General features: G+C 36.2%; 1 protein-coding gene across 4 annotated transcripts in view; it reads left to right on the forward strand.

Moving 5' to 3' along the window:
- Positions 1-15,850, forward strand: part of GPATCH2 (G-patch domain containing 2) — a 258,389-nt gene extending 242,539 nt beyond the window's left edge. For 3 of the 4 annotated variants that reach the window (XM_069066026.1, XM_069066021.1, XM_069066020.1), the window contains one exon: positions 12,183-15,850. In XM_069066026.1, the coding sequence (XP_068922127.1) occupies positions 12,183-12,403 (221 nt within the window). In that variant the 3' untranslated portion in view covers positions 12,404-15,850. Of the gene's footprint in view, positions 1-11,993; positions 12,046-12,182 lie in introns of all 4 variants that reach the window. The other variant, XM_069066022.1, reaches the window with a different exon arrangement.
- Positions 15,851-23,667: the final 7,817 nt, after the last annotated feature.

Consider the following 23,667-nt stretch of genomic DNA (forward strand, 5'->3'; position numbering starts at 1 on the left):
CACACACACACACACACACACACACACACACACACACACACACACCCTGGTTGCTTTCTTCTGGACCTATTCCAACTTGTAACTGTCATGCCTAAAATGTGGCACCCAAAGTGGAACACAATGCTACACAATACCATCACCTCCTTCACTCTGGTCACTGCCTGTCAGTTTGTGGTGTTTTTAACTGTCACACTGTCATATTGAGATTGTAATCCATTGAAACTCCAAGATCATTTTCTCACAAACTCTTGTCTAACCACATCTCCATTTCTGTACTTTTCTAATTTGAACCTAAGAATAAAATCTTATATTTATTCCCTATAAAATGGTTTCTTACTTAAATCCATCCATCATTCTAACCTGTTCAGTTTGTTTTTGATCCTAACTCTGCTTTTTTAATATACCTACTATCTCCATGTCTATAAGTAGCTCCTCAACTGCTTGAGATTATGTATTCCAATCCTATCATTTTAAAATATATTAGGAAACTGAGGCACAGGTAAAAGAAGTGACTTATTCAAGGTCACAAGGCTTAGGACATATTTAGGAGTCCAGGTCTTCTGCCTCTAAAGTCCCATATGCTTTCCATGACTATAATAGGCTTTTTCTCTGTCAAAAACCAAGAGTTCTCAATGAACTTTTAAAACTCAGATATCAAGTATAAGCAGCCCTGAAAAGGACTTTAATTACTGAGACGCTCTTTTACGCCCAGGGATTTATAAGGTTCCTTCTGAGGCAGGACTAGTAGCTAACCTGGGCTTTGCCCCTGGGAGTAGATAATCAGAGCACCTGACTGAGGTAAAGTGCGAATGGGCAGAGAGAATTAGAAGAGTGCAGATCTCAACAATCAGTGGGTTCCAAATGAAATCAGAGATAACTTACAAAAATATACTTTGCTGATTCTGACTTTTCTTTCTAAAAATATCAAAGAACTGTAATAGATGTTCTTTAAGTCAAGTAATGACATCATAGTAATTTGAGACCTTCCACACTAAATCTGTGTTCTTCAAGAAAGCCTCATCAGGCCTCAGTTTTTGAATGCTTCCAAAAGTGAGCAGAGATTCTGTCTTCATTGTTTATCTTCTGCCTTCATCCTGTCTTCATTTCCTTGCAAAATAAATTTAGAAAAAGATAATCTGAAAAAAAACATACCCTTATTTTAGACATCTTGTAGCAATAAAATCTTAATGGTATGTTTTTCCCTTCACTCCCATGTAAAAAGATTTCAATTCCTGCTTCCTTTATTCATGTACTTTTGGGTAGTATGGGTTTGCAACCCATTTACACATCTTTGTTAAAAATTTTTAGTTTGCTCACTTCAAGCTATCAAGATTTCCAAGTTTCCTTAGTTTCATTCAATGAAAAACACCAAATTGATCATTCTTTAACCTTATGGAGTTTTTTTCCCTCTTGTGGACACTAAATTATTATTTATAATAGCAAACATGCAAAGAAGAAATCCTGAAACTAAGAAGTCAACCTCAAGCCTCTACAGAGGCCCGATTTTTGATCATTTACTTCCTTTTAAACACTAATATACAGCAACTTTTCCAAATCTTTTCATTTCTTCTCAAAAGTCCTATGGTTTCCCCTCCCCCTACTCTCTCAGGTGAGAATCTTGCCTCATATTTTACAGAAGATAATTGAGGCCATTCACCATGAACTCCCTCTCCTCCTCTCTTCCTTGTCTCTTATCATTCTTGCCTTCTGCCACTGTCTCTTCCTTCACCTCTTCTCACATGATGATGTGACCTTACTCCTTACCAAGCCTAACCCCTCTATTTGTTCAGTCTCCTTCCATCCTGACTCCTCAAATTGTTCCTTCTGTCATCCCCACTCTTTCACTTATTTTCAGTCTCTCCCTCTATACGGACTCATTTCCTACTGCTTACACAACATGACCGTTTCTCCTCTATCCCGAAGAAAACCCTCACTTGATATTCCCATCCCCGATAACTATCGTCCCTATATATTTCTTCTGCCCTTCACAGCTAAATTTTTCAAAAAGGCCATTGTAATAGATGCCTCAATTTCTCTATTCTTACTCTATTATTAACCCTCTTAGGGGTTCTTAACCCCATTAGGTTAGAAGTTTGGCTTCAGACCTCATCACTCCACTGAAACTGCTCTCTCCAAAATTACTAGCGATCTTTTAGCTGCCAAATCCAATGGCCTTTTCTCAATCTTTTACCTTTCTGCAGCCGTTGACACTGTTGGTCACTCTCTCTTCCTTGTTACTGTCTTCTCTCTAGGTTTTTAGGACACCACTTTCCCCTGGTTCTTCTACTACTTATATGACCTTCTACTTCTCTGGTCTCCTTTGCTAGATCCTCCTCTAGATCATACCCTGTAACTGTAGGTGTCCCTCAGGATTCTGCCCTGGGCCTTCTTCTCTTTTCCCTCTATACTACTTCACGATCTCATCAGCTACTTGTAATAATAGCATTTAAAAAGCACTTTAAGGTTTACGATGCACTCTATATGTCTTCTCATTTGGTCCTTAGTAATGCTGTGAGTGAGGGGACCATTATCCACATTTTATAGTTGAAGAAAGTAAGACAGAGAGGTTGTGTGACTTACACAGGGTCACACAGTGTCTAAGGTAGAACTTAAATTCAGGTCTTCCAGACTCCAAGTCCCACATTCTATTCACTGAACCACCTCAGTGCCTGATATATACGCACTTGATTTGGGTGCCTACAAGTTATAAAAATATTCTCAATTATCAAGCCAATTTTTTCATTCTTTCTAGTAATTTTAATCTGCTATAGTAATGTCAAAATATTTCCTTCCTTCAAAATCTGTTATCTTCCAAGGATCTATGATTTTGTCAGTGGGAGTACTTCTGTTAATGAAGCTTATAATTTCCAATACCCTTTAGTTACTCTTTTTGAGTTTTCTTATGTCTGGAGAGGTCATCATCCTGCCTGTGAACAGTCTTCTGATGGATGATAAGCTTCTCTAAATTTAGCTGGATAAATCTAAGTTATTCTAATCAGATAATTTGAACAGTGATAAATTTAAAGTTTTATCCTTGAAGAAGTTGATTTCAAAATCCTCTAGAGAGAGTTTTGTGTACTACAAGCCCAATATAAGTCAATGATGTGCAGTCAGAAAGTGAGTGTTATCTTAGGCCCCCTTACATGTATCTGTACATGTACATGTACTCAAAAAGGACTAGCCGACTCTACTTTGTCTGGTCAAATGATATCTAGAGTGGAGTGTTCAATTCTGGGTGCCACCACTGATAGCTTCCAGAAATGAACAATTAGGATCGGGAAGGTCCCTGAGATCATACTATATGAAGATTAGTTGAAAGAACTGGGGATATTTATCCTAGAGAAGTGATAATTTACTGGACTTATGACAGCTTTCTTCAAGTATTTGAAGGACTGTCTATGAAAGAGGGATTCAACTTGCTCTGTTCATCTGCTGAGGAAAGAACTAAGAGTAATGAACAAGCGGCTCATTAATAATAAGGGAAATTTAGCCTTGATAGAGGGAAAAACTTTGTAATATGTATACCTATTTAAAAGCAGAGTGGGCTGCCTTGGAAGGCAATTGATTCCCCTTTACTGGAACAAAGGCTAGGTGACCACTTGCCAGACATATGGTAGAGGAGATCCTTTCTTCAAGCATGGGTTGGAGTGGTCAGCCTTTGAGGTCCCTTCCAACTCAGAGACTCTTTAATTCTCTATGATTCCTTAGACAGCTAATACATAGTCCAACACCAGACTTGTATTTCATATCTTTCCAACTTGGTAAGAGCTGCCAGAGCTTGTGCTTTCCTGGAATAACTTGCAAGAACCCAAAGGATGTCTTGCACACCTGGGTAAAATAGGTATTAATAGGCAATTCTCAATCGTTGTTCATTTGTTTCAGTCATGTCCAATTCCTCATGAACCCATTTGGGGTTTTTTTGGCAAAGAAACTTGAGTGGTTTGCCATTTCTTCTCCAGCTATTTTTTTACAAATGAGGAACTAAGGATTAAGTGACTTGCCCAAGGTCACACAGCTAGTTTCTGAGGTCAAATGTCAACTCAGGTAGATTAGTCTTCCTTTCTCCAGTCTTGGCACTCTCTCCACTATACCACCTAGCTGCCCAATTCTCAATAGCCATGTATTATTTAAGAAATTAGAAATTGGTTTATCTGACAACCTGTTAATCAGGTTTTTTTTTTTTATTAGCCAGCACTCACACATATCTATGATACAAGATAACTGATTTTCATATTGATAGCCCTGAAGCACCTATAACATCGTTCTGAAACATCCAAGAAAGGTTACATTTTGTTCAATACGATTTTAATGTGAGTTTTTTAATTCTTTGAAAATTGGTCATACATGGTATGTGATTGTTCTCTGTGCTTTTCTGATTTTTCTCTATTAACAAAAATGACTGAATGGAAGAATGAGATAGTAGAAGGAACAATCCCCCGAAAGTTAGGAGACAGAGATTCTAGTGTCCAACAGCGGATGACCTTTGGCAGACCTCCTAGCCTCTAGGAATCGCCTTGCCTCATCTCATGAATGAAAGGACTAGTTTAAATGACTTACCAGGTCGCTTGATTGTCTGAAAGGCTGTGATTGATCAAAACAACCCTGTTGTTCAATTACCACAATGCCAGATTATGTCTGATAATGTTTCCTAAAAAAAAAAAAAAACCATTTTAGCATACAGTCATTGGTTACTGAACTGCAAAAATTCAAACTACATTGAAAGACTCTTCAATATCTTTAGCCCTTCCATCCAAAAAGCTACCAATTTTAGATTGAATATGCCTTAATTAAAAGTAAATGCTGAACATTCTCAGAAGATATTTTTCTGAACTTGAAAATTCCTACATGATAAAAATTCATAATAGCTTTGTTAGTAATGTTTATTTTATCAAAAAATGAAATAGTTAATAACAAATTTGACAGGAATACTGCATAACATGTCTTGCTCCTGTCTGAATTTTGGTATCTGTTTTTGTTACATCTGAAGAAATTATTAATAGTACTCCTTGACTATTTACTGGTGTACAGAAACCCATGTTCTTCCATTAGTGATCACAGATGTAGAGCATATATATGTATTAGTTTACAGTTCTAATAATATTACTGGTAGATTTATATCTTGCAACAAAACAAACCCTCTATGGCCCTGCTGGTACAATAGAAGCAGTAGAAAGAGCAGGTAGGCATGAAACACAAAATGCTTTCTAAATCCTGGGTCAGGAGAAAGGGAGACTGACGGCTCTCACTGTTATAAGGGAACCAGCATGTATCACCTCCCCTTCCATTGGCTGTTTATCCAACATCGATACAACACTTTAGGAGCCAAATTACTAAACAAGCTGCCAATTAGGCTTGCAGTCAGCTGGATAGATTAGTGGCTAAGAGAGACCGATACAAGATTTTCATCTCTTGAGCCAATTACGCAAGTGAATTACCATCCACAATACTCTTTGGAAGATTTGAGGAGAAAAAAAAGACTGACTCTGCCGTATTAGACATAAGTGAGATCCAGCATAAAGAGGGTGAGGGGTGAGCAGACTATGTATTGCTAGAATTGCCCAAGTAAAAGGAGAGCCTTCTAGGAAAGGACTTAAAGGATTTAGCACTGCTAGGAGTGATAGAAGAGGAAATAATAGTTATGGAGTACTGTGCTGAGACTGAGTAGTTTCACTCCTAAATCTTAATCTTATAAAAAGAAGGATGAGAGACTAAAAGGAGATTTCAGTGTAGTATAATTTTCCATGAAATATGACATTTCTAGGTTTTTCATTTAATTATCCATAGATTTTTTTTTTAAGATTGAGTGTTTGGAGACATATGTCCCTTTCCCCCCATCTTCCCCTTGTTACTTTTTTCTTCCAGCTATAAGACGTTTCTTTAAAAATATTTTTTTTGTAATTTGCTTAAATGAAACAATTATTTAAAACAGAGATTCAAGTTTTGATCCTGAAAATAAAAAATACAAGCACCAGAGGCTAGTGTACATACACACGGGCTTCCATAATAGGCAGATAAGACTTTTGCCAAAATTTTACAATTAAGATACAGAATTAGGTTGCCCATGCTGGCTTTCCTGTTGATGTTTGAGAAAGTACTACAATTTCATAATTCTAGCTGAGATTTTTTTGAACAAGGCTAATGTTATTTCTTAAGTATTAAACAAATTTTAAGCCTGAACTTTTGCAAGCTGTTGTATCCAAAAATGATTAAACAGATGTGTAGCCTGCAGCAACATTAGACCTCTGATCTGATTTTAGCTTACAGATGGAATTAAATTAATTCATGGCAATCACTGTAAAATCAAGGGTATGGTACTGAATGCTAGCGTACTGTTTAACCAGAACATACCTGTATCAGCATCTGTTAAGAAAAAATTACGTGCCTTAATTTTTCATGGAAATCTGCCTTCATTGCCACCATAAACATAGTTTCAAAATAAAAATTTGATTGCTGGTTTTGTTATTATATTAAGCAAGCCTTTTGACAAATGACTTGCCCTTGTTTTGTGCATTTAGAAGGTTCATGCTACCTCTTAAAATTTTAGCACCTCAAGTACTCAGTTATTATTTTTATGCATGCTTTTTTGGTCTTTGGCCACAAAGAACAAAGTCAGTCAAGGATTTTCTTTTTGCTATCAGACTCTAGCTGTTAAAAACTATTCCTTATATCAACATTTTTTTTTCCTATCACATTTTGACCCTTGTCATATCTGGCCAATCCAGCAGTCAAGTTGAGCCTCAGGAAGCCATCCTTGGAAAGACTACACCAGTACAAATACTGGAGCAAATGAAGATCTTATTTACTCTTCAGTCCTAATAACTATAACATGCAGAAAATATTAAAAGAACCAAAAAAATTAATTCATGGTGAATATCTAATTGATTATCATAAGCAGATTATAAGATGTAACTAGTGAATAGTATTGAAATTGGAAGCAGATTATAAGATGTAACTAGTGAATAATATTGAAATTGGAAGCAAGAAGCCCTGGGTTTGAATCCTACATCAGTTCTTAATCCTAGACAAGTCACTTAACCTCTGTATACCTTGATCAGTTGCCTAATACTTATCTTCAAAGTCATCGTTGTGTTGAAATGCAATCTATATTTATCAAGGTGATTCCCTGCTCTGATAAAATCACATTTCCTTACAATAATTTCATACATGGTGAAATTATGGATGTTTGGGGCACGTCTATAGCATTTAGAGGTCCACATCATGCTTGCCAGAATATCACAGCCAAACATTGGAGTAGACAGTCCATCTGTTCTGGCCCAATGTGGCATTTCTTCTAAGTCTTTTTGCTTCCATGAGGAAGAGAATGGGATTGCTGTGTACTTTTATTTGAAATGTATTTCTCTGCATTTACCATGGCTTAGATTTTCTTTTTGCTAGCTAAATGTGGGGTTCTATTCTTTTTATGAAGTGGTTTCTGTGGATAGACTCTTGCTTCTGGCTAGGTCAGTACCACCATATCCAAGAGTAATCCTTTCCAGAGGCCCTATGCCAGGCACACCTTCTCCCAGAGCCCTCGCTGGCCGATCTTTGGTCTGCTCCTGGCATTCATTGTTGGAAGCTGTGCTTGAGGAGATGTGTGAGGACATTTATTGCTACTAATTGGGAAATAAAAACTGTAGGAAAAAAATTAAAACCAAATAAATCAAGACCTATCAAATGTTCCAAGCCTAAAAATTGACCTCAACTATGCAAGGGTGTTCTCTGGATACTAAAAACCTTTATTAAAATGAAATTAATTCTTTTCTGTCATGGGGGTTGGGGGTGGGAAAAGGAAGGAGGAGTGCATTTTATGTTCCTTTAGCATTAACCCCTTCCAATTGCTAGAAACCATCAATAGATTAGTGTACCTTTCTTTAAAAAACACCAGCAAACTAAAGAGTTAATTCAGCCCCAGATGTCCTGCTAGCATGTAGAGTAAAACCTTAAATTACTGGAATACTTTAGAAGTGAGATGTTCTTTTTAAGTGAATTTTCTGATAAAGTGAAGCTTAGACGACCCCTTCATAAATATAGCTTACTGAACATAATTTCACATTACTTTGATGATTAATCTTTCTGTAGTTTATTGGTTTTGTTGTTCTGAACATCAGTTGTCCCAGTGTGGAATTGTAGATAGTGAAGGTACAGAGTGGTAAGTAGAAGCTTTTCTCTTTATCTACAGATTTACTATTGATAGAAGCGACAGGAGTGGTGCTTGCTGATAGGAAAGGTGGGGGAATGGTGCTGAAAAGGAAATGCTACCAAAAAGCCGTTGGAAACAGAACTGTGGAGATGAAGGGGGGAGATTGCTACCGTAGCTCCTGTTCCTGTTCTCATCCCACCATAATTGTGAAAAGGAAACTACTAAAAGGAGAGAGATGTGGGTAGAGACGGGGAGGGAGGATTCCAGTGGTTTCCTACCATACCTATTCCTTCCACCTTAGACAAATGTCAGTGAGCCGAAGACCTGACTCTACTCCTTCCTTTTATTGTATAGATATTTAAAATGCCAGTATCCCAACCATCTAAGTACCCAAAAACTCTATACCAAGCTGCCTTCTCTCTCTACATTAAGCTCCTTGGTGATCTCATTGAGATTAAATTAACATTATATATATATGATTGCAAAATTTGTGTATCCAAAACCTAATTTATTGCTCCTCAATTCTAGTCCCACATCTTCAAGTACCAATTGACTAGAACCATCTAAATGCCCAAGCAGCATCTCAAACTCGTCCAAATTGAAGTGATCATCTCCTATAGGCAGCTACATGACACAGAAGTTAGAGTGCTGGATTTGGGGTTAAGAAGACCCCATGCCAGATCCTGCCTCAGGCATCTAATAAAATTGAACCCTGCACAAGTCACTTAGCCCTCTATAATCTCAGTTTCCTCATCTGTAAAATGGGAACCTCATATAAAGATCAAATGAGATAGACTGCATAAAGTGCTTTCTAAACCTTAAAGCACTATATAAATGTTAGCAAATTATGTTGTTAATTCACTCCCCCCCCAAAAAAAAAAAAAACCAACTATCCTGTTTCTTTTGAGATCACTCTCTGTCACCCAGGCTAATAAACCCAGTGTTAATGCTAACAGGATCTTCCCTATTCTTCCTCATATCCAATCAGTTGCCAAGCCTTATCAGTTCTCCTTCCATAGTATATCAGTCCCCTTCTATTCACATGACCACTTTTTGCACTCATTACCTCTTACTGGAACTGTTAGAATAGTCTCCTGATTTTCTTTTTCCTTCTTCTATCCAATCCATCCTCCATATAGCTGCCAAAATAATATTCCTAGGGGACAGGTCTAACCACATCACTTCCTGACTCAAGAACTGTCAGTGGTTCCCCATTATCTTGAGCATAAAATATAGACTTTTCCACCTGTCCTTTTAGTCCTACCACAGTTTGGTTCCCACTTCCCCTTCTAGCTTTATTTCACATTGCTTCTCTTCACACATTGTTCTTGCCAAACTGTACAACAAGCTGTTCCTGATCTTGATAATCTCTTTCCTATTTCTGTGGAGTTGACCCTGCCCATAATATACTCCAACCTTATCTCTTCTTCTCAAAATCCTTTTCTTTCTTCACAGTCAGTTCTGGTGTCTGCCACCTCTATTGTGAAGCCTCTACCAGTACTTCTAGCTGCTAATGTTCTCTCCCTTTCAAATGATCTGTGTATATGTTATATTCACCAAGTAGAATGTAAGACTCTCAAAAACTGGATCTGTTTCATCTTTGTGTTTGTTGTTGTTGTCCAGTCATTCCGATTTTTTATGTCCCCATGAATCATTACCACACCAGCCCCTTCTACCCTCCACTATTTCTCTGTTTGTCCAAGTAATTGTTCATTGTTTCCATTATATTATATATCCATCTCATCCTCTTCTGTCCCCTTTTCATTTTACTTTCAATCTTTCCCAACATCATGGTCTTTTCCAGTGACTCCCATCTAATATTATGTGGCAAAAGTATTTAATCTTCATTTTCAGTTTTTGACTTTCCAGTGATTAGCCTGACTTTATTTCTTTAAGCATTGACTGCTTTGATCTCCTTGCTGTCTAAGGGACTTTCAAAACTCTCTCCAGCACTATAATTTAAAAGCCTTGATCCTGTGACATTCAGCTTTCACACTGGAAAAACCATGGCTTTGACTATATAGACATTTGTTGGCAAGGTGTTGTCTTTGCTTTTTAGTATGCTGCCTAGATTTACCATAGTCTTGCTTCCAAGAAGCAAGCATCTTTTAATTTCATGGCTACAGTCACTGTCTGCAAGTGATCTTGAGCCCAAGAATTTAAAATTTGACACTTCTTCCATTTTTTTCTCCCTCTATTTGCCAAGAAATGATGGGACCAGTTGCCAGATATTAGGATTTTTTTTTAATGTTAAGGTTCAAGCCAGCTTTTATACTCTCCTTTTTCCCTTTCATCAGGAGTCTTCTTAATTCATCTTCACTTTGTGCCATCAGAGTTATATCATTTCCATATCTGAGATTCTTGACATTTTTCCTAGCAACCTTAATTCCAGCTTTTGATTTATCCAGCCTGGCATTTCACATGTTATATTCTGAATATAGGTTAAATAAATTAGGTGACAATATAAAGCTTTGTCATACTCCTTTTCCAATCTTAAACTGATCAATTGTTTCACATTCGCATCATTGCTTCTTGGTCTGCATACAGGATCCTCAAAAGATAAGTAAGATGATCTGGTACTCACATCTCTTTGAGGAATTGCCATATTTTGTTATGATTCACACAATCAAAGGCTTTAGTGTAGTCATTTAAACAGAAATATAGATGTTTGTTTGCATGTTTTCTAGAACTCCCTTGCTTTCTCCATAATCTAGGGAACGTTGGCAATTTGGTCTCTAATTCCTCTGTCTCTTCAAAACCAGCCTGTTCTTCTGGTAATTTTTGGTTCACATATTGCTGAAACCTAGCTTACAGAGTCTTGCTGGCATGTGAAATGAGCATAATTGTTCAGTAATTTGAACATTCCTTGGCATTGCCAATAAGATTGGGAGGTAAACTGATCTTTTCTAATCTAGTAGTCACTGTTTTGTTTTCCAAATTTGCTGGCATATCAAATGTAAGAAACAATTGCACAGCATCATCTTTTAGAATTTTAAATAGCTCAGCTGGAATTCCATCACCTCCACTAGACGTATTGTTAACTGTGCTTCCTAAGACCCACTTGACTTTGTTATCCAGGATGTCTGGCTCTATAACAGTAACCACACTTTCATGGTTATTCATAGTGTTAAAATCTTGTATAGCTTCTTGCCACCTTTTCTTAATCTCTTCTGCTTTATTCCATTTTCTTTTTTTTTATTATTATTTTAGTACTGTCCATGGGAGTTTTTTGATGAAGACACTGGAATGGTTTGCCATTTCCTTCTCCAGTGGCTCAACTTTTGTCAGAACTCTCCACTATGATCTGTCTGTGTTGGGTAACCCTGCATGACATAGATCATAGTTTCATTGAAAAACACACAAGGCAGTGATGGTAGTAGGAGGAGAGGTTGTGTTTAACTACATAAATATTTGTTGAATCTGAATGAGTTTCCCCAAAGAACCAAGGACAAAGCTAGAGCCATAAGCCCTGGCACTGACCAGCAAATTAAGAACTACTACTACTATAAGAGAGTACACTGAATACATACCTTAGATGTTGTTGTTTTTTTTCCTTTTTAACAAATCCATGATGGGTTATTGTTTAGTCTTTTCAGTATTTCTCAATCAAGGGAGGAGAAAAACCTCCGCTAGTTGGGTTCTAGTTAACCAAAGTTTTACCACACACTCCCTTTTTTACCTGTCGTTAAATCAAATCTCATAGCTATTGAGATAAAGTACAAGAAAGACAGAGCTGTGCTGGAACCATGGCAATCGCATCTAGGAGTCCTTGAGATTGTCAGGCTTTTGTGTTATTTCCTTCTTAATCTGTCAGGGTAGGATAATTAAATTGTGCTTATTTTATTATTTCCAGAATCTACAATGTAATGCATATGCTCAGCTTTCACATTCAAGTTCTCCATGAGGTCAGTACATACAGAAGCAGCTTCTTCCAGCTTCCTATCCAGTTGTAACAATCAGAAGAATAATATTTCTCAACTGATGCGATCCTCTTTTCTTTCCATGTCAGGACTGAATAATGTTGTTTGTATCATTAATGCAGGACTTGTAGGTGAAAATGCCCAACCAATCCCAGAGACCAACATTGGAAACCGAATGCTTCAGACCATGGGCTGGACACCTGGGACAGGCCTTGGAAGAGACGGCAAGGGGATGTCTGAACCAATACAGGCCATGCAGAGGCCCAAAGGATTAGGACTTGGATTTAGCCGACAAAACACCACACCACCAAGTAATGTCCCCAAATCAGGAAAATCTACCTAAGAAGATGAGAGTATGCTTAGGATATTTCCCACAAACCTAGTTGTTCTCAATTTACAATATAGCTTCCATTTATGAAGCAGCAACCGACATGCCTCAAATCCACCACACCAGAGTTCCATCGGTGTTTAGTCTTGCCTCAACAGCAGGACTCAAATTTCAGTCACAATTCATGGTGCTAAAGTGGAATCTTAATTGTACTTGTTTTTAGTATTTTAAAACAACTTCTAGTGATAAAATATAACCCATTTTCTTCATTGAGATTTTTAGAAATTAGCGATTTTAGACACCCTTGCCTGGGGCATGTGGGGAACATGCATATGCAAACATGTTTATGTGATTGGGTTTTTTATGTTCTTCACATTATCTAAAATACTAGTTTACCCAGAAGACTAAGCCCTAGACAGATACTTCTTTGGTAATCACGATAGCTTCATGTTCCTTGAGTTTGACATTTTGTGAAGATTTATTAGTAGGATGACACCCATCAGTTCCCATTCTAGGTTGACATGGTATACAGTTTTTACACATGACAACCAATTTCTATGTATTTTCCTAGGAAATTAAGACAAAAATATACCTTATCATCTCTTGATAAACGATCACCACTGAGTGCCCTCAACACTACTGAAATGCAGTTTTTTATGCATTTTTACCTCATTTAGGACCTAAAATGAACAAATGTTGAATGAAAAGCATATTTTTAAATTCACCCTGACTGAGCCGTATGATCTCTTAATTTAGACCAGCCTCTACCTCTCTTCCCCTTAAAAAGTTCATTGTTAAGATAACTTAGTTGTACTAAACTGATTTTAAATTGTGATCATTGCAGCAAGGCCTTAGAATAAAAACTTTCCTCTAGTAGTCCTGCAAATTGAGAGATTTCTGACAGTAGCCTACCCCAAGATGTAAATCCTGAGATATTCAAGGGAGCAGCCAGACAAGTGAAAAAAAAAAAACTAGCTGATCTTTTAAAATCAAACAGGACAGGCATTTTAATTATGTGCCTAATTTAGTATCCCAAGTACTTACTGATCATGTACTGCGTTAAATAGGAGCAGGTAAGCAAACACACTTTTCATCTATATAAAAAAATGCTGTTCTGTGTTCTGCCCTGTTCTCATTGTTTTTAAAGTAGTATTAGTATTAGTAATACTATTACAATGATAATGAGTTTTTATTGGATGACTAAATGCCAGGGTAGTGCATTTGGAGGTTTCTCTCAAACTTTTTGGTAAATCACTGATCAGTCATCAGAGAATTTAAAACACAAGCACACTCAACCTGCCACTTCCTCATCCTCTAAAGGAAATAGTGATGATTTGGAAAAGATTGGCCTGCTGTTTAAATGCCTTGAAAGTTTTGCCAAATACATACATTTCTTTTAAGAATTATCCTCTTTTGAATTTGGGATGGGGAGTGCCCTGAGAATAGAAAGGGCAGGATGGGGGGAGGGAGAGGGTGATAATAGTTTGCTCTTTTGTGCTGCTAGCCAAATATCCATGTTGCACAAAGGAACTGATTTATTTATGAACTGCTGTTCAATGCTTTCCAACAAATTTGTTGTATAGGAAATTAAGTTGTATGTATATGTGCATGTGTGTGTGTGCGTTTCTGTGTGTTTAGAAAGGGGACTGGGGCAAACTGTGTCTATGGCTTAAAAAAAAAGTAGCATATAACATCCTCAGCCATGCTGGTAAAATGTTTTAAGAAGCATCATTGCCTGAGAATTCTACAGCTCTAGAATTGTGAAAAATCTCAATTTTTCAGGTGATGGTAGAATTGTCTCTATGCCTAAGTGACCAAGATTTGACTTATATTTGTTTTTCAATTTCACTCTCTTAGCTGCAGAATTCTAAAGAACTCAGTCATGAAAGGAAAAAATTAGTGACAACTCCATTCAGCTTGTGAACAACTGTTTTGGATGAAGTCTGCAGTTGCATAGCATTCAATCTTAGCTGTGGGTATTTGTTTTTACTGCTGTGTTTATGAGAGTGTATCATTTCTTCCATACAAAGTGACTGCTCTTAAGACTTAGCACACAAGCCCTTGTAACTAACCATGGTACTTGTGACACAAACATTATATTGTTCATATTGTCATTGAATGTAAAATAGCTGTCATCCTTCAGAACTGATAGACCACGAGTGGCACACTGAGAATTTCAAATACTTAAAAATACATGTGAACCAAAGTTCAGAGTGGAGAGATGGGAATGTCCCAAGTTGACTTGGCAGATCTTTGCTTCAGAGCTGGTATTAATTCACCATGATGGTCCTATGGCAGAAAGATACCCAAGGTGACTTGTCGGTCTACAAATTCAGGAATGAAATGTGAAAGATTCTGATTTTAGTCAAACCTTCTTCTGTGTTAAAGTGCAAAGCACACTAATTTAGATGATGTTTAGACATTATCACAGTTTGGTGGGTTTTGGTTTTGGTTTTTGGTTTTTTTTTTTGTTTTGTGGTTTTGGTTTTTGGTTTGTTTAGGGTTTTTTTTGGGGGGGGAGGGTTTTTTTTTTTTTCCATTTATAATTCCTATAGGACCAAAGCATTCAGTGGAGTGTGTGATTTAGAATGACTTGTTTCTCTCCATAGAAAGGTAGCAAGATATTTTCTCTACACTGCCATAAAGCAACCCTTCTTATGCTTCTAGTAATTGAGTACATTAAATATCTATATGGAAATTTTAGAGAATGTAGAGATCTAATAATGCCTTTTAACCCCTACTCATCAGACAGCCAGATTATCCCATTGCCTGTTGATGGTATTGAGAGTTTTGTCACAAAATACACTTGAATTAGTTTTCCACATATGTCTTTAATCAGTTAGTACTACCAAATTGACCTGTGATAGTACTTTGCATTTCAGTTTTTTTCAGAATTTCAGTATATTGAAGTTTTATCACATTCAAATGTAATTATCTTTATTTTATAATAATATGGAATGTTTTTAAAAATCCTATTGCTATCTAAAACTAATTGGATCATCTCTACATTTGATTACATAATAGGCCTTCCAGTTATTACCATGGCATCTACCAACAGCAAAATCATAGCTATAACTAAGAGGATATATGTGTGTATATGTATAGATGTATGTGCATGTGTCACTACATGTGCCTTCTGATATACATACATTGGATGTAAAATATGCATTGTGTTGCTATGTCTATCTTCACACTATGTACTGATGTACTTGTCATTAATTGAACAGTTGATTTAATTGACAGCAATTTCACTTTGAGCAAATATTTGAGGAAGAAAAATTACTGTTAACATGCTTGTTTTAAACATTTCCCTCTACATTTTTTTCTGTAGAAACAGTTGAGATTGTTATTCTGAAATAAAACTATATGGGCAAAAAATGGTTTTAAAGGTATCTAGAAGGCTGTGCTAATAATTCAACAGAAATGGAAAAAATAAAGCATAAAAGACATTTTCTGATTAAATATATTTTTGTTCTTGAATATATTCTTTATACGCATTTTCTTTCAACACTAAATGTGTCAGGAATTAAAGAAGGAACACTCTGTGCAATTCAGTCGGATTACAAACTCCACAAGGGCAGCGCTAACGGCTTGTATTTCTTTTTTATTGCTCAGTAGAGTCCTTATCATAGTCATCTCCCCAAAGAGGCATTCATTAAGTGTTTGTCAATGAAATAACACTTTATGAAAATAAACAGGTTCTGGCATTACATACGTCCTTTTCAACCATTTAGGTTGGCTTTACCAATAATCCTAGTAAGATAACTGTTTTGACTCTAGTTCATTTTTAATTTATTGATCATATTCTATCACAGTGGTCAAACTAGTCGGGCCTTACCTGTAAGTGAATGTGTAACATTAGAAAATATAAATTTTTTTGTGTTTGCTCTCCTCTATCTGTTACTACTTTTACACCACAACTGCAGCTGTAATCAGCTTGACAAATCATGTACAGATTTGGTTTAACACAAAAATTATGCCATTCGTTATTAAATCTTATCAAGAGTTAATTATTAAATTTTTTACTTTTATCATCTACTCTAACCTAAAAACCTAGACTATACTCCTCAAATAAGCAAAAGTAACAATGACATTAAAATTATAGAGTATAATATAGACAATATTGAATGATATTTTTAAAATATCGCTAAAGTCCTACCCTATTGCCTTACTGTGGTATTGAAGTGACCATTGGTGCTTAAAGGTTATGTCAGTGGAATACAAGCCCAGGGTGATTCTACCAAGCTAGAAAGCTTTTAATATAAACTTTGTAATAGACTTGATGTTTCTCAGCCCAGCCAGAAGACCACCCTAGCTAACTATAAAAGGGCTTTATCACCAGTAGATGGAACACCAAGTCAGAAACTGTCAGGTATATAGCAATTCATGAAGAACACCCTTTAAGATGGGGGCTTGTGGTGAGAAGGAGTTCCCATTCCTCACTGGGAAAGGGAAATATCTACACAAAAAAACCTAGGATCCTTGAACTACTGTATTAATAGCATACATTTATATGGCACTTTTAAAATTTACAAAGCACTTTACAGATATCATCACACAATCTCACAATACTCCTCTTAAGGAAGGGAGTTTGATCATACTTCAATAGATTTATGATCTCATTCATGTATAGATTTCTCCTATGGAGATCACCTCATCCTATGCATCTCTTATCTATATCCTGTAATTCCACCAAGGATATACACCCAAGCTGAGAGAGACCTTCGCCTGGCCCACTTCACTTAGTCTGAGTACCCATGGAGTTCCCCTCAGACTGTCAGTTGGTTATTCTTAATTCTTATTATCTGGCCAGCTCACCCCATTTCTATTAATATATAATTATTGTTGGTAGAATACTTTACCCAATACATATATTAACTTTAGTTAATACATACTATTAGTTACTTTAGTTAATACATACATTTCTATTAATACATAGTTATTGTTGATAGAATACTTCAGCTTATTCACACCTACCATACGTCGCTACATTGCCCTTTCAGTGACCTACAACAAGGATTCTTCAGAGTCAATGGTAGTCCTTGTTTTGTAGCCAAGTAGCACACAGGAAGACCATTAGTATTTTAAAGGGGAGGGGAGGAAGTGGGAGCCTTTGTTTCAGAAGAGAACTTTGGTAATTAAACACACTTCGAAATTCCAAACCGTAATCCGATTAATCAGTCAAAAAGCATTTGTTAAGTGACTACTATATGCCAGATACAATACTATTTGCTGGAGAGACAAATACAAAGACTGAAGCAATCCCTAACTCATAAGGAGCTTGCTTATATTCTAATGAAGAATCAACAATTACACATTTAAGTATAAAAAGAATAAAATCCAGCCCATACTTCTCCCACTCAATTGCAGATTTAATTTTGAACCCAGTTCACTGCCCATCTTCAGTGTCTACATAAGGTATATGTATGAGCAGTTGAATGAGAAATCCATCGAACACATCACATCCTACTCTGGACAATAGTCAATAAAGTACAGCAGTATCTTATGTCCTTCATAAATTTGAGTCAATTGTGCGGTTGTAAAATGTAATGTGCTATACAATATCATTTGCAAACTGTTCCTTTTTCATACTTTTTGTCAAGGATGTTCTCAATAAGTATGTAGATTATTCTAATAAAGATTTTGCAGCAATTGGAAAATGTGCACATGGGTGGGTAGTTATTGAGGTTTACTTGATTTCCATTTTAAGTAGTAATCATGTCCATAATTTTTCTAAGCATTTGGTATCCTTTTAACTGTATTGAAAATAAACCCTTCAATACCGTCAGAATTGTGTCATTTCCAACATAGTCGTCTCATGTCTAGACTAGGCTTCTTTGGTCTAAGTCTGATGCTCTTCCCATTTTAATTTATTTTAGTGTCATATAAACATAGTAGTTCCATGATTATAGTTGGAGAAAATAGTTTCTTACAAATGTCTTAGTAGGTCTTTTTCGTAGTTGTCTGTTTATTATCTTCCTTCCAGATTTGTCCAAAAATTCATTAAGGGTGATCTGGTCGAGTTAGTTTCCTTGCCAAGTTTTCTGTCACCTTGTTTATTTCTGTGCTGTTTTGTGTTAATATTGTTAATTATCTTCCATAACCCTCCTCAGTTAGGTTTTATAAATCAGTTCATATTTTTAAAACGTGATACCCTTACCTTTCCCATTTGGAAAGTAAATCAAGGGTTTGCTAAATAAGGTGATCTCTATACTCTTTTGGTTTCATCATAATAATTGATTTATATTGGTTAAACTTCCTTAGGAAGTGATGCTAGTCTGTGTTGCTTTATTCTTTTATTTATTTCCCATTTTTTAGCATCAACAGCTGATTGAAACATGGTCAGGATGGAATTATTTAAATTACATACTATATCTTCTCATTTTTATTTTTCTAATTTGATACTTATTTTTACGTGTGCTCTGATAAGTCAGTGGTCTAATATAAGTCAGCAGATTCAGAAATGATCACACAAATAATCAGTCATTTCCCATCAAAATGTAATTTGTTTAATTTTGTGGACATTATTCATATTTGCAGTGTACAGTGCCACTACCACCATTGACCCCAACTCTCTTTTCAGGAAATATTCATGATATATATAGGTTCTAAGCATCCAGATAGTCTACAATTGTTTTCATGGTATCCTTTTTATAAATACCCATCCCATAAAATATTGACTTGTTGCCTTTGGTATCACAATATAATCAACTCGGTGTTATTTGTGATTCCAGGGAGGAACTATGAGCCATCTTCCATTTCACTATGACTTCCTTTCATCTTCTGCTTTCATTTATTTTGATATTCAGTTCCTGTGGTTGTATATCTACTAATTAGTCTCTGGATAAAGATTTCACCTTTACAGTAGAGCTAACTTTTTAATAATGATCTAAAAGCTAATAATTTTTCTCACACTCTCGTCTTTTTTTCCTCTTCTTTGTCACCATCACTAAAGAAGTGGAAAGAAAGTATGCAGGGCTGAAGTTCATTTTGATTTCATGGGTTACTAATTATCTAATGATCAGCCTGTTAATGAGACTGACTGTGTACTTAAATAGGCTAATACTTAGTGTATAAACACACTCTGTCACCAGTCTCTTGCTTCTTTCCAGCGTGTTATCAGAGTTTGCGATCTAGACAGTCTTCTAGAACTCAGGATTACCACATTGTGGTTTTGGTGTAGGACTTTGTGGAGGACCATAATATTCTAGTATATCGACCTTCGAAAATGCTTCAAAATTCATTTTGACAAACATCTAAGTGCCTACTGGCTACAAGGCAATGAGGATACAGAGGAGCTCCAATTACAATACAGATAGAGTGTGATGGAAGCAAAAGATCTATCAGACAAAATTCTCGTGGAATATTTGAGGATGGAGTGAACATCAGAAGGGGGGAATCAGGAAATTACAAATTTGTCCAAAAGGTTATGAATTTATGCTGAAAAAATTCCTGTATTACACTGAGTCTTTAAATGCACCATTTTGTTATATTCACCTGAAAGATTTGTGAATATATGAAACTGGGAATATTTTAACTTCTTTATACATTGGAAATTGATTGATATGCTTAAATTAGCAATTATATGGCATCATGGTCAGCTGCTCCACTATTAAAATAGTGTGAACTATTTGCTTTCATCCATTTTTCCTTTGGAGATGTGATGATTAATTCACTAATTCACTTGGTAATTTTTATTTTACATTATAACTACCACTCTCTTAAGTGATTTTAGCTTTTATAAATTGCTTTCCTCACGGCAACATTATGGGGTAGAAGTATTCTCATTTTAAGAATAAGGAAACAGACTCAGATAAATTAAGTGATTTTCTAAAGGTTAAATAGTTGATAAGTAAATGTCTGAGATGAGCTTCAAATCAAGACTCCACTAACAAAATTGCCACCACTATGTCTTTAATTTGAATTATTACCCCTTCCTTAACCTTAGGTTCCTTCCCTCCCTTTAGCCTGTTATACTATCCAGAGGTAGACATGCTGTATGGGTTAGCTTACCTTTATCACGAGGAAGATGTAAAAGGAAATAAGAAGAATCTCTTTACAATTTAGTGTGGTGTAATCCATTAGAAAGTTCCTGTTTATCATTCATTCATTCCCAATTGTTTCTATTTCTTTCTCTTACTCAGTACAACGTGTAGTTATACATGTTTCTTTGTCCAACTAACCAAACCCATTGTGTTTTCACTGGGACCAAGCAAACCTTTAAACTCTGCCTTAATTCTAACTTCTCTCTCTCTCTTTTTTTTGTTTGGAGGGGGGAAGACAAGACAGTTGGGGATAAGTGACTTGCCCAAGGTCACACAGCTAGTAAGTGTGTCAGGTGTCTGAGGCTGGATATGAACTCAGGTCCTCCTGACTCCAGGGCTCTATTCACTGCAACACCTACCTGCTCCCCTAGCTTCTCCTAAGATATCTTTTCATAAGGTTCCATTTAACCTATAACAAAGAGACTAGTTGTTAATATTAGATACTTGGTGGTTTCACTTCTGCATTTTAAGATGTCTGCACTGCTCTGCTTTCCATTTGCAAATAGGGATTGGTAGAATTTAATATATTTTCAATAGGAATCTGAAAAATGAGAAAGCAACATATGTGTTAGAGTTCCTCCTATTTCTAATCTGTCCATTCCGAATTCGTTGCCATCCTCAGGGCCCCAGGGTAGATGAAATGTATACTATCTTTGACCAACTTATCAAGTTGTTGTGTTTGTCCTTTGTTCTTGAAGAGGACCGTGACATCAAGGAAATGATGATATGATTTGCAGTTGACTTGGATTTGGGAGAAGGATGGCAGTGCAAGGTCACTAGCCTCACTTTCCTCCAGAGCCATCTGGGTCCAGTGGCCAGATATTCATCAGGACTTCTGGAGGTGACTCAGGATGCAATGGGACACCCTGGCCCTTTTAGGCTAAGGTCTTTTCAGGTTCTCACTTTGAGTAAGGTAACACCTATTCAGTGAATGGGCCTCTTTAAGCTTAATCAAGGAGGTGGCCCCTGTGATCAAGAAAGAAAAAAAAGTATCAAACTGGGAGGGGCAAACCCTCAGGCTTCCTGGCCAAAAGATAAACTGTTACTATTTAGTGTTTATGCTCTTAACATACTTCCTGATTTAGGCTGATCTTGATGTGTGATTTAAACTAGATAATGTATTTATAATATTGGATGTGTTTTTCCTAGCCACATGAGTTCTCAGATTTGTGCATCTTTTATAAAACAATTAGGTTTTTCTTGAGTGACAGGCTAATAGCACCAGACAGAACTTTATTCATCATAGATCTATAGGGTTTGGAGGGTGGAGACCATTTTTCAAGATGCTTAACTCCTATAACCATGCAGACCAAATGGTCTTCATTTTAACACATTTTTCCCAAGATACCTTTGCAGTGACTTAAATAAATGGACTACTGAAGGTTTCCTCATTTGTCAATCAATGACCCTTTGAATAATGAATTCTGGTTATGATAAATTGGATGAAAGCATTCTGCATTGTAAATGCTCTTCAATATTAGCAAAGATGAGGTCAACAAACAAACTGGCAGAAAAACAAATTTTAAACCTCAACTCACAGGTCTCCAATGCTCATTTCTATTTGAATGCAAAAAAAAAAAAAGCCATGAAATTCACTTGCTAAGTAAAGATGTGGTAGCAATATATTTTTTTTATTTTCTATTCAATCAAAATCATGATCAGCTCTCTCCTCTTCTTCCCCTCACGACCCCTGGCCTTGAAAGAATGGGAGCAAGAAGAAGAGAGTATGACTACATTTGATAAATCAGCACCAAACAAGAACACTGAGGACCTTTTAAGGACAAGGTACTGTAATGATGTACTCTCAAAGGGATCTCTAGTCCCCTTTGAAGCCTTTCCTTCAATGTGATGCAATGCAAAGATCCCTTAAACTGCATTATTCACATCTGAAGTGGAGCTGTTGGATTGTTTACATGAAAGTCAATAAATCCATTTTGTGTCCTATTCTACCTTTATGTAAACCTGGCCCTTTTTTAAGTTGTCTTCATTCTAATAAGTGGTAAAGTGCTGTTAATAGCTCACTTAAGGTGCCATCCATTACCATGAGTAATGCTAGAACTAATTAATAGAGCTGAAATTATTTCGTAATGAGAAATTGAAGTATTGCAGCGTTTTAAAAAAAATTCACCATTCATTGGCAAATTAAGGTTAAATAATGCAAATAAGTCAATCATTATTTTTTTTGAGCCATAGAAAAATTTTGTGACACATACTATTTATGCCTAGCTTGTTCCAAATTTCCAACCTACCCAAAGCATGACGAAAATGAAACAAGTAAAATATACCCAGAACACAGATTGAACTACAGGTGATCTTGTATGCCAGCCATACTCACAAATTTTTCTGATAAGTGTACCTAGATAGGACTAGATGATTTCTTAAAGTCCCTTTCAGTTCAAGGATTCTCTAGTTCAAAAGATAATTTTTTTTTTCAATATAACCCATTGCATTATCAGTCAGAGTCACGTATGCCATCAGTCATTCTGCTTCCTACTGGAAAGCTATGCTCCTCATAAACTTGCTTTGCCTTTTAAATGTTTTCAAAATGCTCATTGAAACATACATCCAGTTGTATGTGATATTAGGGAGAGGTTTATTATATATTTGTTAGGATGTTTTTCTCCTAAAATGTGAGTAGGCTTGTTGGGGTGAGAGGTTTGGGTTTGGTTTGGTTTGGGGTTTTTTTCCATCAGTAGGTATTAAATACTCATTTATTTAACAGGTTTGCAGTAATATACACCCAACTGACAAGTGGACCATGAAGGCTCCTTCTGCTGGTCTCCTACTAAGCACAGACTCATTACTTTACACACCTGACATTTTAAGTAGATCCAGATTTGTCTCCAGTAAGTCAGTGCCATTAACTGCCAGGAGTATGATCTACTATTGCCACTTTTGGCTTTATCTGTACATTAGAGTTGTCTTCTGTCTTTGAATTGTCAGACAGCATAAATCACTTTCTGATTCACAGACCTCACTTGCAGTGTGGTAGAAGACTGCACCATGATTATTCCTTACATTTTGGGGTATAAAGTTATATATCAACAAAACTCATCTTTCTATATTTTGAAGATTTTGAACATGAAAATTTTAAATAATTGTCTTTAGCATTTCTAGAGCTTATAATGGTAAATTTTCCAGTTATGTGGGTATTTAATTTAACCAAACCCACCTTGAATCATATAATAATTCAGAAATTCTCTACTTTTTGATATTAGTTTCTCCCTTTTTCCT

Source organism: Petaurus breviceps, unplaced genomic scaffold, assembly GCF_028583685.1.
Source record: "Petaurus breviceps papuanus isolate PSGF00001 unplaced genomic scaffold, PetGlider_PUasm1.0 90702, whole genome shotgun sequence".
In the NCBI taxonomy this organism is placed as follows: Eukaryota; Metazoa; Chordata; class Mammalia; order Diprotodontia; family Petauridae; genus Petaurus; species Petaurus breviceps.